We start from the raw sequence: 19,184 nt of genomic DNA, 5'->3' as shown, positions 1-19,184 counted from the left end.
GTAGTCCTAGTCTACTTGTATTTGGTCTGGTCTACTGCTCAGAAAAGAAATAACTCATTGAAGGCCTTGCATGAATAAAGAACTGATTAACAATGCAAGAACAAAACAGGAATTAGTCATCAGTTTCACCAGTGGAGGAAAATCACCTATGAAAACCCATAGGTTACTTTTGGAGATGAAGTTAATGCCCAGTCATTGTTTAATACACACATAGGTGACTTGGAAAGAAGTGGAGAATGGTGCTGTAAGAAAGATGAGAGCTAACAGCAAAGAACTGCAAAGCCAGCCTGCAGCCTGAAGTGACAGCATAAAACAATCAGCAGGTGAAATATGGTGCTAATATTTAGTATTTCCTTGCTGTCTTCCTAAAGGAACATGAATTTTCCTTTTATTCTTAGATCAACTCAGAACAAAGCCTATTTACAAAGTTGGTCTTATTTTATCTAAGCAAAGACTCTGGTCTGAAGAATTGCAGATATGCTTCTGCTGGGTGCTGGGATTTTTTCAGGGTGTTTTCAGAGGAAACACCTTTAGAACAGCTACAGACCTGGAAACAGACTGCAGTATATTACAGGCTTTAGAACTCAAATAACATGAAAAAAAATCCTAATGGGTGCAGAGAAAAAAAAAAATCAGAAAAAATGGAATAGAGCATTTTATCTTTGATTAGCTAATGATCTATTGAACTGTTTTGTAACAGAGTATCACAGGGATCTTGTATATCACATTGGTACATAATCCAGTATGTATTATCAGTGCTGGATTATTTGCTGTCACTGATCTTGCTTCACTTGCCTTACCATCCTTGGCATCTATTCATTTTTCAGTTTGCTTTCTCATTTTGGCTTGCATTTCTTTCCAATATAAGTGTTTTGCCAGCAATTTCTGCTTCCAAAATTGCTAGGACTCTTTTGTGAGCTACACCACAGTCCTGTTTTCTGTGATCCCATTCGAATCCAGTGTCAAGAATCCCATAACAGGGCCCAGATGTTAAGTTCTCTGCTGCATTCTCCAATGCATGCAGCCCTTGAGGGACACATTAATTCTGCTAACTGGGGGGTATATACAAGACTCAGATCTACCTGGTAAAAAACCTGACTGCCTACAAAAATTTCTCTTCATCAGTGCCTTTAAATAATTGTCACAGACCTGCACCAATTAGTGAGCAAACCTGCATGTTGCTCCAACTACCCTGATATCCTGAAATCAACTATCCCACCTAGCCTCAGTGTTGGAGAGGCTATTGATCTTCCAGGACTGAATATGGAGTCAACTACCCCAAAAATTGTTATAGCTTGCAAATCCATTGCTCCACCTCTAAGTTGTATGACTATTCTCAGGTAAAGTTTACACCCATATATCATTTCTCCAGCAGAGCTGAAGGGATGATGTTTGTGTGGACAAGATCACATCCTTCTAAAAGTCCCTTTTAAAACTGTGCTGGCTTCTTGGGTTCCAGGGTTCTTGGTCTAGTTTTAGTGCAGCTGAGTTGTTAGCTTTTGGCTTTAGGGACTGCAATTTGGTGGCAGATGGTATGGAAGACACAGACAGTAGTGAAGAGATTTGCTTCAGGGCAAGAGAATGAATTGATTCTAGGATGGCATCAATTAGGACAAGCCCTTTGACACTGCCCAAAGAGTGCCCTTGGTTCTCCTAGTGCTGGGATCTCGGGTATTATGAAGAAAGATGTTCCCTCCTTCCTAACAGTCCCCTCTTCTCTCTCTACAGCTACATTAAAAGAGATTGTAGCAAGGTGGCTGTTGGTCTCTTCTCCCTAGGAACCAGTGACAGGATGAGAGGAAATGGCCCCAAGTTGTACCAGGGGAGATTTAGATTGGGTATTTTAGGAAAATTCTTCACTCAGAGAGTTATTAAACACTGGAATAAGCTCCCCAGGGAGGTGTTTAAAAGATGCTTAGATGTGGTACTAAGGGACATGGTTTATCATCAGACTTTGTAGCTCTGGATAATCCCTGTACTCTACAATCTTAAGGGTCTTTCCCAACAAAAACAGTTCTAGGATTCTGAAAAAAAACCAAAAGAGTGTTCCCTACATGTGCTAGCCACTGCCATACACCCAGGGTTTTTCCAAATCTGAATACACAGATGCACTAACAGACAGCTGGGAAACAAAAATATCATCTGTAAAAAAAGTGCTGTAGATTTCAGCATTCAGATTTGCTTTGAAGCAAATAATCGTGTCCTCTTTGTCCTGATTTAGTAAGAAGCATACTCTTTTGCTAAGAAACCTTCTCAGCAAAAATGCATGTTTAATTTAAACATATTTGTCAGCCTAGACATAAATGGACTAAGATAAAAAAAGGAGTCAAAACACTACCACCTAGTCCTGACTTTTGGTTCTACTTCAAAATTCATTCTCAGGTTCATTTTCTATAAGCACACTGAATCTACCTAGTTAGATCAGGGTGGGTGCAAAATATGTCTGTGCGGCACCTCTCAGTGGAAACGTCATTTCTCATTTCACGGGGAAAGAAACCCGAGTCCCCACAGATGTGGCCAAAGGTACCGAGATAAAAAGTGAAATGAAATACTTACAGATATGCAGCTGGTACCACTGAAGTTTCTAGCTTCTGCAATTCGGGGTTTCTATAAAGATAATAATCCATTTTTTACTCTGTAGACGTGTAGTAAACCCAAAAATTCAAATATTTTATTTACTTCACCTAAAAAAACAAGTAACCCATAAGTAAGATATACATAGGTTTCTCAGATTTACCCCTAATAAATTTCTTCGAGATTTATACAATTTCTACAGAAACATACAGTGTATCAAAATCTGCATAAATCAAATTTATAAAATATGTAGAAATGCATAGTGATATTATCATCAACTTACAAAGCAAGAATATGGGAATTACTTTTTTTTTTTTCCAAGCCAGCTAGAGTAGGAAAAAGTCATTACAGCAACAGCTTCTTACGATCTCATGTTTTGTAAGGTTTCAGTCTCACATACAGATTCATATTCACATACAGCGTTAGCTTTCAATGAATTGCACAAAATACCCATTTAAAACGCACAATTTATGTGCCACCATTCTTCCTCTTATGCATAGTCGTATGATTATCTACCCAACACACAAAAATGGAGTCAGTTTTCATACACACAAGGAACAAGTACCGATACAGCCCCTCGTTTTCCTTTTTTTCCAGTTTCTCCCTCCTTTATTTTCTAGTTTTCATAGCTCTGAGGGGATAGATGAGAAGTTTAAAGAAACCAGGAAAGATCCTAAACTAATAGATCAGTGCAGACAGCCTGTAAAGATCAAACTCTTGTCACCAAATATGATACCTAAGTCTTGTTAACATCAATAGAAGCTGCATGCAATGCTATTGTAGATTTCAGGGAAGTATTTAGTCAAATTTAAGTGTGACATTTTATAGGTGTAACTCTTATGAAATCAGTACACTGATGTTAACATTTAGCAGTCACAAAACCTGGAACAAGGAAGTGAGGAGAAGTAATTTCTCTTCCACCTCTCTGTTCATTCGAAGTAAATACTCCTATGGGATTTTGCATCAACTCCTTTACAGAATGTTTCTAGAAACTTCTTCTCTTTCTATTCTGTACACTGTAGCACCAAGTGGTTGTATTTTGTGTTTGTAATCCCTCAGGAGAAGTTTCTAATGACAAAAATAAGAAGACAATTAGTATGCATAAGTATGGTCTCAGGATTTCCATTTCTCTTTTCAAATCCAAATCTGGCATCCAAACTAGCGGACGGATGTAAAGAATTACGCAGGCGGGTGAAGAAGCTGGGTGGTTTTTTTCCAAATTGAAAGTTTTAGTTCATCTCTAAGTGATTTCCACCTAAACTAACAACACAAATGAAGCACTGGATTCTTTCTAAGTTTTGTGTAATTGTGCAGCTTTATTTCTTTCCTTAAATTAATTTTATTATTTTTATGTAAGGCATGGTTTAAACAAGCAAGTTAGTGCTTAGAAATTCTTAGCTGGAATCGTGACGGTGCTTATTTTCATCAAGATGTACCACATCAACACTGAACTTGACGCTGAGCTCTTCCTTGCACCATAGAAAGCTTTTAGTCGAACTAGAGTAGCCAAACTGGCAACAGAAATTTGTCTTTGCTAATGCAATAACTACATGGGGTGGGCTGGTTGGTCCCTACCCCCGGTGACCGCTCAGAAAAATCCTTTGTGTGATTTCCAACAAACGCTTTTCTTGTGAAAGAGAGAAATGAAAGAGGCACTAAATATGTTGAAATTCACCTTCCAAAAAAGCAGCATGACTGTGAGAGAAGGCCACCCTGGCTAATAACCTGTGGCAGTGCTTAGTAAGATGTAAAATTAAATAAAAATATACAACAGGTTGATAATCACCAAGTTCTGTGAAAATCTGGTTACTCCAACCTTTTCAAGTGTGTGTAAAAAAACTGTCTTCAGACCCCTGAGTGTAATCCAAAGAAGACGACAACGCTTTTAACTATGCTCCTATGAAACATAGCTAACAGCACATTAATTTACCAACATCTTAAAACAAAAAGATGTAAACATCTACAGAGTTTAAGGTAAAGCAGTTTTGTAAACATTAACTGCAGATGATAATGTTATTGTAATAATCACAGTTCCTCTATGTCCTTCATCCAAGCCAGGAGGCTCGCAGCTGTACAAAGTTAATAATTGCAGCAGTTTCCAGGCTATATTCAGTCCTGTACAAATTAATATGTCAGTAGGTAGGTTTTGTCTGTCTACACACTAAGGATGTTGTTCATTTCCCATTTTTGTGTTGCTTTACTGGAGTCACACTCTGAAATGAAAACTTGATGGAGGACTTCGGAGCGATCCAAGCACTTCCCTGATGGAATGTGAGTAAATCTGTGCAGATTCTGGAAAACAAAAGCATCAGGAACATGTGTTGTTGGGGGGTTTGTTTTGTAATTTTTGTTTGTTTTTTAATCTTTGGAATTTTTAATTATTTTTTCCCCCCCATGAATGCAATATAGCTATTTACAAAACCAGGTTTCAGGGGCCCAGAACAGATCAGTTCCATACTCATTTTACTATTTGTTAAATCTAGACTTTATTACTATGAAATGTTGGATCCATATAGGTCCATTTGGGATGCCTCTCATTTCTCTAAGGCAGGAAACTGCTAAGAACATGAGTAAAACTGTGTCTGAAATGCTTCCACCCTTTTTATCCATCCTGTAATCAACCCAAAAGGTTAACACTCAAGGGCATCTTTATGAGCACTGACTTCACTGGGCAGATACCCCTTCAGTTATTTCTCACATAAAGCAACTGCACAACACCAACACTTAACCACACTGGGAAAAACACACTAGTTTTCCTCCCTGATTTAGAAAAAAAGACAAGAGGGTGTGAGTAACTGCAGACATTGTGCCTAGCACATTCAGGCCAAGACTTGCACATTGGCTCCTTCCACAGTCCCCCTGCTGCCATGCCCAAGTCTCACACATTTGCAAAATGGCCTGACTCCCCATGCCAGATAAAGCCCTAACTTGATGACTGGTTGCATCTAGTCTGGAGAGCAACAGAGAAGCAAACCCAGGGCACTGTGGTCAGGGTGGAGGTCCACAGCTCTGCCCTATGCACTCTCCCACCACTTCCACAAGCATGTGGACATCCAAATGTTGGTTCAGCTCCATACCTGCTCCTGCTGTGTGGCCAGACATCAGGGTCCTTTGCTTGTGGGGTAAACAGATGTCTGAACAAAAGCAATACACAGACCACTGCCAGACCTGTTCTGGATGTTTGCTTATGGACACTGAAGCCCTGCTACTGCTCAAAGCTTAAGCAGCGTGGATATTAAGCTCACCGAAAAAACGCTTTGAGAAGAGCCAAGTAGCATGCCAGGACACATGCTGAATGGCTGAAGAGTTAATTAGTGATACGTATTTTTCCAGTATTAAAGCACAAGCTGTTAGGCACCAAAACACTGCTGATCAGTTTTTACATTTCAGGTTTAAAAAATTTTGTCTGTCTACATGGCACAAGAAAGCTAGATTAAAATGGCATTATGGTGCTTGGTGTCTCCTAGCTCTATACAAATATCAAAAAATGGAGTGGCTACAATCCAAGGATAGTATTACCCTTAGACTATTCAGTCTTATTTTTCAAGAGACAAACAGAAAAACAACCTTAGACATTTTTTAAAGTAACATTTTCAAAACTAGCGTTAATAGAGGCCTTATGGATGTGGAGACTATAATAGACTGCAGCAGCCTTTGCATGTGGATCAGCCAAGTCTACATTAAAGATTCATAGATTTTGCAATAGCCTTATAATGGCGTCACACCCAAAATTCACAACAGAGCATGTTATTAGACAACAGCTAATGAACAGGAAAAGGGAATACTGAAGAAGGCAGAGACAACACAAAAAGGTAAAGAGTAACACTACATTTACCTGTTCCTATGTAGGCTTGGTAACATCTTTCTGGCTTTAGATAGAGCAACACTTCCATTCAGACCTCCCCAAATCAGATCTAATATCAACTCTAGCTGCTAAATGCAGCCCAGCATTTCGGTCATCTCACAGCATGCATTTGATAAAACTTTCTTGACAGAAAGCATGCAAGCATAGAGGGTTATGTCACTAAAAACTTTTAGAAACTCTGTCACTGGTAGCGGACATCCTCTCTGCTTCCTCATAACATAGCTGTGCAGCACATGTAGCTCTACGAAATTTTCCTTAGAGATCTTGCTACAGAAGACTAGAACTGCTAGTAACAGCATCTTTCCCGAGAGGAATTTCTCCTGGCAAGCCTGGATTTCCAAGTGTGTAACTAATACTTGCTTCAGTTAGCCTTGCTACAGCTCTTGATTTTCAGATCTATGTAAAATAATATAAAAAGTGCAAAAAAGAGAAGATGCAAATTACAGTTTGTTTTCTAACATGTATCTGATGCATACCTTGAAGTATTGCCAATCCTTGTGTTCATTCTGATTACAGTGTGTAATCATAATTTTGGATCCATCTGGTCCTTTAGTCAAGCACTGATCATACTGCATGAGTTGATTAGCTTCATTGATTCGGAAAAGCTTAGATTGAAAAAAAAAACAGAAACTTGACTCAAAATAATGAATATTTCAGAAACACTGAAAGCACCAGCAAAATTTCATCACTCAAAACATTCTCTCATGTTATTCCCCCTATCTTTCATGAAGGTTCTTTTAATTTACATGATGTCATGTACTTTCATTATCACGACACTCAGTTCCATGGGTAATTTGCCTGTAGGATTTAGAAGGCTAAAAGACTGACTTAGCATGACAAAAATAATAAAAAACAAAGAGATTCCTATTTCATAGACTTCTGAAAGCGTTTGGCCAAACAATCCACTGTCTTTCGACAGCTCTTGTAGCACTTTAGTCCTGGACAGTAATTTCATGTGAAGACAGTTAAAACTTTGGCATTTTTCCCATGGAGGAAATCAAACTAATACATCCAGACACAAACAGATATGCTAACTAATTCTTGTGAAATAATGGTTAGAGAAAGAGTAGACAACTCAGACAACTTTTAAATTAAATATCAAAACAGAAAACATTTCCAGAAGCTACTAAGCGCTAACCCAAATATGACTTTCAAGAGCATAATCCTGCATGCGATTTCATGACTGCCATGACAAAACTTGTCTGGTTCAAGTCCACATCAGCATAAATAAGGTCTTCAAAATTTGAAAAAAATTCCATCTGAAAAAGGAGATGTACAGACAGAACAGCATATTTCTGTGATAGTGTGGGTAGGTTTACAAAGACACAGGTCAAGCATGGTAATGACTTGGGATTGCAACCACCTATTAGTATTTATGTTCTGCCAACTGATTTGTAAATGAAGCAGAGACAAATTTGTATTCTATCTTGTCTCCTGTGGAAGACAAGCTACTGCATAGAAGTGTTTTATACTTCCATTAGAACAGAACAACTTTGAGAAATAATTTAGCCAAAGTGAATAAAGGGGTTGTTTACTGAAGGATTAATTATTAAGTGAAAATAAATGTTGAATGACCAGCAGTGCTAAAAGCTTCAGTTACTCTAATGCAGTGATATGGCTGCTTCAATACACAGTTCTTGCATCCTCATGTACTTGAAGTACTGAAGAAGCGATTATGAATTTGCATTCAATTTTGGTTTGTTTGTGTTTGAAATGACATTTTCAGATTCCTGTATTTTAGCAGTATCAATATACTTATGGAAAAACTTTTATTCTCATCTTTGTAGCTGGCACCTACATGACTCTACGTACAGGCTTAACAGAAAACTCGCCTGCAAACAATTCTCCTTCAGACTTGCCTCCAAGCTCCTTACCTGATTTCCTCCCATTCTGTGGCATGGCCCAAGCTCAACAAAGCCACCATTGGTGTGCCCCATGCTGTCAATGCAGTAAGCTGTTTCAAAGCCTCTAATCTGGAAAAAAGGGTTGCACTCTAACTTAGTGTCAAGGCAAAAATAAGCATGAAAGAGTTCAGAGGATTCCCACTTATCTTTCAGACCAGAAACAGATATCTGACAGAGAGATGCAAGACAAACCTGTGTATGAAATTCAATTACTGATGTTCTGGGAGACAGAGCTTCAAGCTGCCCATGCTAATTTGCAGGCTCTTATGTGATTTAGAGTACACTGATAAAGCTAGAGTTGCAAAACTCCAAATTAATGACACCAAAATGTAGGACTTTCAAGTATTTTAATTTATTCAATCGCCTATCAAAGCATGTTCAGGCTTCCAAGTCTTCATAAATAAAGCAGGAGCTGAGCTAAGTTGCTCTCATCTTGTGGATGAAGAGAAACAGGATGCAGAGAAGTAACGCATGGCAGTTATTAACTGGAGCCAAGCACAGCCCATGGACCCTGCTACTCAGATGTGCCCTCTGCAGCAGCAATTATGAGGGAAAAGAAACAAAATGTGATGAGGGTCAGGCACAGGGATAAATAGGACACAACTTCTGTCAGAAAGCACACCTCAACTGCTCATTATCTTATTCCCTGCTCAGAAGGGCCAAAGAACTTTATGAAGACTTCATGACAAGTAACATTCTTTCCAGACCTATTTTCTTTGCCAGAGCCTCTTTCTCCTTTGTGATGGTAGAAGAGAGTCTGGAGGACTAAGATCAGACCTGACGTCCAGAGAGTATTAGGGAACGTGAATTCCACACTTTTATTCCTGATGGTTTGGAAATACAATTGACATGGTGTTACAAATGAAGGGGAGGAATTTCTCAGATGTAGGATAACTAGCAGCTAGTGAAAATGAGTTAAAACTCCAGAGACATTTCTGAACTTCTGACTTTACCAGTGCTTTACCAGTGCTGTCTTCTTATCAGGGAGAAGGCTGAAGAATCTCTCCTATGAAGACAGACTGAGAGAGTTGGGGCTATTCAGGCTGGAGAAGAGAAGGCTCCAAGGAGACCTTATTGTGGCCTTCCAGTACCTGAAGGGAGCCTACAAAAAAGCTGGGGAGGGACTTTTTCAGGTGTCAGTTAATGACAGGACTAGGGAAAATGGAACAAAACTAGAAATGGGTAGATTCAGATTGGATGTTAGGAAGAAGTTTTTCACTGTGAGGGTGCTGAGACACTGGACTAAGTTGCCCAGGGAGGCGGTAGAAGCCCCATCCCTGGAGCTTTTTAAGGCCAGGGCTGGATGTGGCTGTGAGCAACCTGATCTAGCGTAAGGTGTCCCTGCCCATGGCAGGGGAGATGGAACTAGATGATCCTTGAGGTCCCTTCCAACCCTAACAATTCTATGATTCCCACAAGGTGGCCATTATAATTTTATTCTCTTCCAATACTTTCACCTCAGTAAATAGTAGCATATAATACGCCTTCCTAACCCTTTACACATAGATTCAAATTGAGGTCTAAGGCTAATATAGTAACTCATGCCTTGTACCAGCTTTCAGGTAGGAAATGAAGGTGTCATTGTTTACCCAGTCCATCAGATACATGATTATTTATATCCTCTTTCCTCCATGCACACATTCTGTATCACTAATTTCTCAGATAAATTAGAGATGATGCTTTCTTGGCTGTAGGAAACAGCATAAATTTAGCAGGACACAGACATCCTCCTCTCATAGTGAGATGACTTTCTGATTTTGCCTCCACAACCAGCAGAAGTGAAACTAACAGGAGACAAGGTAAGCCTAGAACCAGCACAACAAAACTGAACACAGGCAGAAGACCTGCTGTAATAGCTCCTCCAGCTGTGAGCTAAGTGCTCTAAGGCTCAGTGAAATGTCCTGCCTCACACGGCAATATGCTGTCTGTCAACCATGTGAAAATGTTAAATTTGAAACAACATTATTAATTTAGTAAAATCATACTCATATATGCTCATGCTGTACATGACTGTTAAGGAATCATATAAAATCATTACATGCAGATTTACTGAGGCTGTAACTGTATGAGTACATCCCAGGCTAGCAAACACAGGCAGAATGTACTCCACCTGGATTGAATAACCTGTTCTCTAGGCCTTCACAGAGAAAGACCTTCACCTATTAATCCCCACCAATTCTCCTACACACAGAGGATTTGCATTTTTTGTTACAAAAATTCAACCCAAACTAAAAAACAAAGTAAAAAAACCCAAACCATAAGTGACCCTAAACTCCAATTAAGAAAAAAAGGCTGGAGACATAGCTAAAGACAATGTTAAAAATCAACCTTCAAGGATCTGTGAAGCTAATTTAAAAAACCCAACAAAACCCCAACCCCCCCCCACTTTTACAGTATTATTTTTTCCTAGGGTTATCTCTCTATAGCTTTTTCCTGCTATCATACATCTTAGTATAGCAGTAATTAAATAATCAAAAAGCCTGTTCTTAGACTGATGTCAAGTAACAACCATTTCCATTTGGAAAAAAGAAGCTCCTTGATAAATACAGGTTATGTACTCTACTTACCTCTCCCCAGTCCACGTTTTTAGGTGGTAAGGGATAGTAAGAAGGTATATCATATGCTATTTCTTCCATAAACCACTTGAAACTTTTGCAGTTGTGATCCTCACGGAATTTCTTCAGCTCAGATATATCTCCATAGGGCAGCGCTTTTGTCTCCGGCCGACTGGCATAGAAGTAATCTTTGTATTCGTCCCACCACACTTCTACAACTCTGACATAGTTCTGTGAAGAGCAATGACATTGTTGGAATTATTATGTAGCACCAGGAATTTGTCACATTCAGCAGATTATACGAGGTGCACAAATATGGTTTTCAAATGACAGTTTAGGACTAAAGCCATCAAAATAAACTGGCTTGCTTAATGACAGTACAAAAGTCTTCCTAAGTTCAAAGAATGCTTATTTGAAAATAAAGAGTCTTCAGTTATGGGTGCAATAAAACGTTGCACTCCTCTGCTGTGGTGTATCAGAACTGCAATTCAGAGTTTCTATTCATCCTCTGTAGATTTAATACAGGGAATGATACGCATTAGTTCACCAAGGGTGAAAAAATGAAGTCTTAAATGGGTCAGTGTGACACACCAAGGAGATTTTATCTTAAGTAGTTTATTGCTGCCTTGAGAAGGGGAAAAATGGATAGCTGGTCTGGTGAACAAGCCTCTCCCTCTCATCTTTCTTCTCAGTTTCTTTGATGGCTCTTATCTCTACAGTACCTGTACATGTTCTAGATGCACACCTCACCTTGTACAGTTCTTCTAGCATTACTGACACAGTGTTAAAACAATCTTAATAGATCCAACTAAAGGCACAAAATATTGTTTCACCTTAATCCACATTCAGCATAAATTGAACAAAGTTATAAAGCAAACATATTCCTATGGGGATAGCAGGTTGCCTGAAGAGGACAAAACCTATTCCTGCTGCCTGTGTTGTACAGAGAAGCAGCTTTAAGAACACTCAGCAGTGGTTTGCTGTACTCAGTAATGGGACAAGCAGACTCATGTAAGATGTTTAGATATGCAGTAAATACTTTTGATCAGCTTTTTAGAAGAATTAAATGGTTTTTGTAATTTCAGACAAAGCAAACAAACATCTTGCCTGCCCTGCACAATGGAGCTATCATTTGCTATCCTATCTCCCATTGGTCTGTCTATATCCCCAGCTACGCTCATTTCCCCTCCTCTCCATTTTATGGTCCTAGTGCTTGCTTGATCAAAGTATTAATCAGTTCACATAATATAGGCCTCTTTTTTGGGATGTCAGGTTAGATTTCTACCATAAAGACAGTATGTGGTAACTCAGCCTACAGTCACACCCTATCAAGCCAAAGGGGGATTTCAAACCCATGATCACTATTTCCAGGAGCATGCTGTAGTTACTTGTAGTAGTTGTTTGTACTTCAGTTGGGCACAGTGCAGCTTGGGGTCGTGAGAGTATGCAATAGGAAATGTCATTTGTACCTCAAAGGCAGGGAGGGATGGAGCAAGAATATGGGTTACAGAAATCTCTACTCTTATTAACAGTGAGATAGGCACAAAGACTTCCCTCTTACGGGGATAACCATCTCAACTTTAGACACTAAATAGCTTTGGATGAAGTACTCTTCAAACTGGTAATAATTTTAAAACATTTATCTAAAACTTCTGTTATAAAAAGAACACAAACAAAAAACCTGCCTTCAAGATTGCAACAAAACAGTACCTTTAATGTGGGAGAAGAGCCAACATACACAGGGGGTGGATTTCCTTGCCAACCCTGGAGACGATAGATGTGTCCAACACGAGAACAGGGAACAAACAACAGTTTTCCCCCACATTGCCAGATCTACAAATTGAAGCAAAGGTTATTAACATATAAGCACAGAAATTTAGATGATAAGTTATGGAAGAAATGTCAAATACTTTTATTACTATACCAACTGTGTGATACAGATTTATGTTTTCGCTTCAGATGTAAGCACAAACATACTAGGTCTCTGAAATGAAAGGCTGTACTGAATTCTAAGTACAAACACATTTTTCCTTTATCTGCAGTAGCTGAAAATCAAAACTGAGTAAAATGTATTACCATTCTGAAATTCTGCCCCTTCCACATGTCCTTGAGTAATCCATTTATGTAGAAAAAAAAACCCTGTACCCAAATCTCAGCTTGCTCAGTTTTGACAAGTTTGAAATGTAGCATCAAAGCTAAACTGAAGGTAACTTTGAGGCCGTTCCAAATTAATAATAAGTATGACTTAACTGCATTAGGAAAGATGGGCAGAATAGTTTACTTCCTTCGTTGCATCATCATAATCAAAGCAATTAATTTTCATCAAAGAAACCCATCAGCTATGCAAGGGCTTTATATTTGCCAACTAGGAGCCAGCATGCAAGCCTCATAAATGTGATTTAGTTCTCAAAATCGGTTGTGATATACACTAAACCAATTAGGAGGTTTCTATATAATCAGCATTTGAATTACAGAACTACTCTATGTAATTTCAATCATGATTTAGCTCCAAGAGAGAGGGAGAGTTAGAAGGATAAAGACTCTGTATGTGCAGTAGCCTCAATAACTACCTTTTGCATATGGATTTACAATCGAGCAAGTGCTCTCAAAGCTTTCCTCAAAATCATGAAAAGCAAAAGTATCTAGGGGAGCTCTCCATGTACTTTCAGTAAAATTCATCGACAGTTTCAAAGATAGCTGCTGAGGATATTGCACGTCTCCACTTATGTTTGCTAACTGGGACAGATTCCTGCTGTCTGCCACTTGTGTCATTATGAATACCAAAGCTACAAGAAGCTAATGATTACCATCTTATGTTTCCTGCTAACTGAAGAGCATGCATATGCCTAGGAGCGAAACCAAAGTCTTCTGTAGTGATTACAAGTGATGCAGTTAGCACTCCCATTATGAAGACTTCTCTTGTAAAGAAGCTTTTGAAAATTTGAAAAGTCTAAGAGATCTTTTTTCACCCATAAAAATGGCAGGGCAGATGACTTTTTGTTGCATTATTATATACTTTACAGGCATCTATGTATAAATTGGGTGCTATTTGTCCTCTATAATAACTTCCATTTAAACCATTTTTCAATCCCAAACCATTAACAAAATCTGGATTACTCAGCACATAGGTCTCTGCATTAGGCCACCTCTGAACACTTCTGTCCCACAAACCCATGAGGAAAAATTGAGAACACGCATCTCTACCACAACATGCCCTCACAACAAAACCTTCTGGGCAGTTTTTATGGAGAATGATCTATTAAACTGAATTAGTTTTCAAGCTTTGGTTTTACCTTGTAAGAAATTTCAAAGTTTTCACCACCCCAAATCTGAAGCCCTGGATCATACAGACCCAGTTCAAAGAAGAAATCACGTTCAATGGCAAACAATCCACCAGCCATTGCAGGGGACCTGAAAGAGGGAAACAGTGTAACTCCTTTTGCCAAAAGATAGCACTTGGAGAAAGCATTAAAGTCGTAATTCACTGTTAGCGTATAAAGAGTGGATAAATGGCAAAATGCTGAAAAATCATAAAGCTTTGTGATCAGCTTCCAGCAATTTTCAGAAGTGACATCTGTATAATTTTTAGTCAAGTCTCATATTTTACTGTTTTTCTTTTTAAAAGAAGCCAGACAGTAGGCTTCCAGTGAAATAAAAAAAGGTGAGAATCAGTGTAACATTTCTTTCTTGAAAGTTGTTTACATCTTTGAGATAACAAATGAGACTGCATAGCAGACTGCTTTACATTCCAAGGAGCTGCCACATTGAAACTTACTGTTTATTAAACAAGAAATGGAGTTTCTCCAGCTAAATTATACCTTTCTATCTTCCTCCTCTGGCTCTTTTTCTACCACTGCCAAATGAGACACTTTTAATGCACTCAGTAAAATTTTTAAGAGGGCCTGGGTCAAGTTGCACAAGGTTTCCATTTTGGTTTAGTGATTTTCTTGTTGTTTTGTTGTGTGATTCTTTTTGTTTGGTTGGTTTGGTTTTGTGGTGGGTTCCCCACCCCCCAAATGGCTTTATAAATCCCTCCATCTATGCCGAGGTTCAATTACCAAAAAGACATCATGGTTTGGATTAGAGTATTTTACAGAATGGCTCTAACCAAAATTCTTTGGTATCTTTCTCACACTGAAACAGAGTAGGCTATGTTAAGCCATTTACCATGCACATACCAAGCATTTTTCAGCTAAGGATCAAGAAATGTATAAACCCGCTAATGGATACAAGCTGGAGTCAGTGCTAAGTTGGCAATTTAAAAAAAAAAGGCTGATAAAGAAGAAAAAGTGATTTATTTTTTTTCCCCTGACTTCAGATGATCTGCAGCACTGAAAGGAGAAAGATCCTACAGATAGATCACTCTGGTGAGCCAAATACAGTACAAGTGAAATATTCTCTCCTGAACAAATAACTGAAAGATGGGTCATTTCTAGAGCCATTACTCAGTCTCTTAATTCCGTTAGATTTTTTAAGATGGTGGTGCTCCTTTTAACAGCAGTGATCATGCATTTCCCTTCTGCACACGTATGCTGTGGGGGAGAACTGCTTAAGTAACCTGTCAGGTTTACATGCGCCCCCCTGCATAACAGGGGCAGGGTGACAACAAAACTAGAGCTGCTGGGTGTATCAGCTGAATTAAGTAGAGTGATTACCAGTTTAGTTGCTCTCTAAATCACCTCTACAGGTGCTGAATTACTCCTACATGTCCCCTTCTACTTGTGTGCCTACTATATTTTCCTCCAACATTGCTTCTGCACCACAGAAGTTCAAAGAATAAGAAGCCAGAGGGCACAGCAGAGAGAAACATGTTGCACAGCACAGCTCTGTGGCCTTCCTGTGTTTTGTTTTTCCTCAGCACCTTTATAAAGACTTACTAAGTGTCAAGACCTCAGATGAAGAAGTTTGGTTTTGGCCTCCAACATGCTGTCAAGTGTGCTAAAGAACACAGTAAAATCCACATAAGCTCAGTGAGAGGTAAGCATAATACTGTGAAACCAGGATTCAGTCCTGGGGCAACTCGCGGATTACGAGAAGCTTGCTTCTGCGCTTTAAGATGTTAAGGGGGCTTTTATATTATTTATTTTTTCTGAGTTTGTCTGCTTGGTTTTCTTTTTAAACTAAGCATGAATGGCTATGGTTTCAGAGAGACTTTTATTTGGTCTTGCTTGCCTTAGTATTACTGGAACAAAATGCATACAGTCTGGACATAAACAGATGCAGGGTATGTCTCTGCTTAAAAGAAGTATTTTAACTCTGAAAGTATTACTGAAAATAAAGTCATCTTTTAAACCATTCTGAGAACATGTGTTCTTTGTTTCTGGGAACAGTTTTAAAGGATTTTAAGACCTGTTTGGATGGTGAACACAAAACACAACAGTGATGTTTGAAACAGTTTATCCCCCTCTAAGCAAATATTAAAGTTCCAATGTGGACGGCCTTGTCAGAAAGTGGTATTATTTATATTGTCAACAAAACAGATCAAAGCTTCATAACTTCCTTGCATGTGTTGCCATTTTAGCAGGAAACAATCATGGGTGAGGATAGGGAATTACCAACATCAGTTCTTACAATGTTTAGATGAAATACAGAAGCAATAGAAGACAGCAGATTCTGAAGATGTGAGGATTGCTTTTGAATGTCGTAACATGATTAGTTAAGTGTAAAGGGGACAGCAATAAAAGACAACAGAACCGGTCTCCCACTCTTGAAAAGCTACCCAGAAACCCCAAGCTAGAGTTTATAGCTGGTTTCTGTTAGCCAAGAAGAAACATACCCCCATGTAAAGTGTAAGAAAAAGGTGAGACTTCTGCAAAAGTTATTGGGAGCTTTCCCAGAAAATAAGGTGGTGGTTTTATCTGTTTTGTGTATTAAATTCAAATCCCCTAACATACTGAGACCTTAGAAAATATCTAGCCAAGACTCTTAAACTGTGTGCTGCTTTGTCAGATGTGATCTGTTATGAAGCAAGTGGGAAAAATGTGGCAAAAGGCATTTTTTGGATGCACAGGCACGCTGTATGCATGCATCAAGCCATGACAGCAGACTACAGATTTTATGCATTACCAGGTATTACAAATACTTACAGCATGCTCGTTATTTCAAATCAAATGGTTAAATAAGCATCTTTGTTTCCAACACTACTTTAAAAAAATACCTGTCCTAGGTAAATAAAGTTTTCCTTGGAATCAAAGTCATAAAACATTTTGTTTTGCCAAACAAAACCGTGTCATTCTAATGTGCACTCTTTATTAACCACACAAGAGCAGGAATGGAGAGGCAGCACAAGGTAGCAAAGATATTTTGAGCAAATAGTCAGTTGTGGCAAACAGGTCTGATTAAACAAAGCAGCTGGTGTGGTCAGAAACACAAGGATTTTCAGGCTGAAAGTACATGCAAGTTTTAGTGGATCAATACTGACTTTGGGAAAAACAAGAAACGGGTTAAGTGATTTAGTGATTACCGATACGGTTCAGTTTTTGTCTTTCTGCTTTCCTTCTCTCGCTTGGTCAAGGGAACCCTCTTCCAAAGCATACTCCAATCCCACGCTCCTCTAGCAAACCCATCTTCGTCACCACCCCCTTGTGGTACAATCTTATAAGTGTTGCCATCTATGACATCTATAAGCGGCACGGTGCACGTGGTTCTGTAGTGTGGCGGATGGTGGCAGGGAAGATGCGGTTATGTGCAAGGACCCGCGTGGCACACGTGCACCGACCACAGTTCATGGGAAAAGAGGGGGGAGGAAAAATGAAAGGGTTTAGACAATTATTCATTGCAAGTCACAGTATGTAAACAGCTCTCTTTACCGATAAGGCTCAGTTTTATGTTTTCGTTTGGACTTTTCCTTGTGGCTTAACGGAATTCGTTTCCATAGCAAACTCCAGTCCCAGGCCCCTCTGGCAAAACCATCTTCATCCCCACCTTGTTGTGGCTCAATGGAATAATCATTCCCATCTATGTAATCTATTAGAGGCACAGTACATGTAGTTCTGAAACATTTATAGAAAGGAAAGAAAGAGCAAAATACAAGTTCAGAAGAGTAATCTGTCTAATCCGAGTGTTACACCATTTATTATTAGGCTTAAAGAGCAATTCATCTGAAAAGTCACTTGGAAGCATATTTATAAAAAATTAAGCCTCATTATTAAAAGTAGTCCTTCATGTTGTTTTAAGAGGTTCTGAAAGCAGAAAAGTTATTTCTGGATTGCTGATATATAAAGAAAAAAGTACTGATAAACTAGTTAATATGAGACTTCTTGACACTGGTCTTCTAACAAAGCACTGATGGAAGCAAGAGGAGCCTTTAGAGGGCTGGGGGTCTCATGGTATTATTACTTCCTGTCATATCTATTACTATCAGATCTTAGTTGTCCACAAGTATGAGAAGCTCTTAGCTTTTACTAATGTAAACATGGATTTTCACTATTCTATACCCTATTCAATTGCCCTTAAAATGTGACCTCTTGGGATTGAAAAAAAAACAAGTTACTGGTGCTCTTCCAGTAGCAGTCTTCAGTAGAATTCTTCCTGTTTGATTTTCAACATGCTCCATCACATAAAATATCCACCAAGGCATTATCTTGTTATCCTCCCCAAATTTTCAAATGAGTTTCCCACTGACTAAAAAATGGAAATGCTTCAAGCTTGAAGTCATATCCTATGAGATGGAAAAGTAAGTGAGGGGAAGAATAATGCTGATGCCATGGTCATCTTTGAGGTAGAAATAGCAGCATGCTGTACCCAGGGTGTGCCAGTTTTGGAAGAAAGCTGTCGAGCACTGCCCTCCAGCACTGTGTGCTTTGGCATCACTGGTGCTCCTGTAAACTGCTTCTGCAGGTCATGCTGGAGGGTGCCTCTAAAGCTGCCTGTTCTCACCAACCTTTCTCTTTTAAAAAAGAGTAATGCACACTTGATGGAAGCACACAACCATTTCCATCTTCTCTCTAGTATCCTGGCTCAAATACAGTCTTCAAATTGAGTTGCAGCCTTTAAAACACACAAAACCCACCTCTTCCAAGAAAGTTCTGGTAGTATGACAGGTTAAGGAATATTTTTTATGATTAAGTGGTTATTTTATGGGATTAAAGAGTTTAAACAAGCACATGGTTTCCTATACACACATACCCCCTGACCACACAAGCTAAAAGTGTGGTAGTAGGCAGCAACAGCAGCTGGAACAGGTGGAAGAAACTAAGCCCCTGGGGATCTGCTTTCCTCTGCCACCTCTCAGATCCCATACATGCAGAACAGGCGTTCCCACCACTGACTTCCAGCAAGAGCTCG

General features: G+C 39.0%; 1 protein-coding gene across 3 annotated transcripts in view; it reads right to left on the bottom strand.

Annotated features, from left to right (window-relative positions):
- Positions 1-2,576: 2,576 nt before the first annotated feature.
- The window catches only part of GALNT7 (polypeptide N-acetylgalactosaminyltransferase 7), a 67,227-nt gene continuing 50,619 nt past the window's right edge, over positions 2,577-19,184 (bottom strand). Inside the window, exons 6-12 of one of the 3 annotated variants that reach the window (XM_054166106.1) lie at positions 17,362-17,544; positions 14,192-14,309; positions 12,609-12,731; positions 10,911-11,129; positions 8,314-8,412; positions 6,916-7,044; positions 2,577-2,684 (exon numbers count right to left, since the gene is read on the bottom strand). In XM_054166106.1, coding sequence (XP_054022081.1) covers positions 2,676-2,684; positions 6,916-7,044; positions 8,314-8,412; positions 10,911-11,129; positions 12,609-12,731; positions 14,192-14,309; positions 17,362-17,544 — 880 coding nt within the window. In that variant the 3' untranslated portion in view covers positions 2,577-2,675. The other 2 variants (XM_054166100.1, XM_054166092.1) reach the window with 2 other exon arrangements.

This window comes from Dryobates pubescens, chromosome 1 (genome assembly GCF_014839835.1).
Source record: "Dryobates pubescens isolate bDryPub1 chromosome 1, bDryPub1.pri, whole genome shotgun sequence".
Classification (NCBI taxonomy): domain Eukaryota; kingdom Metazoa; phylum Chordata; class Aves; order Piciformes; family Picidae; genus Dryobates; species Dryobates pubescens.
Note: the sequence above shows the minus strand (reverse complement) of the source record. Positions and strands in the feature narration are given on the sequence as shown.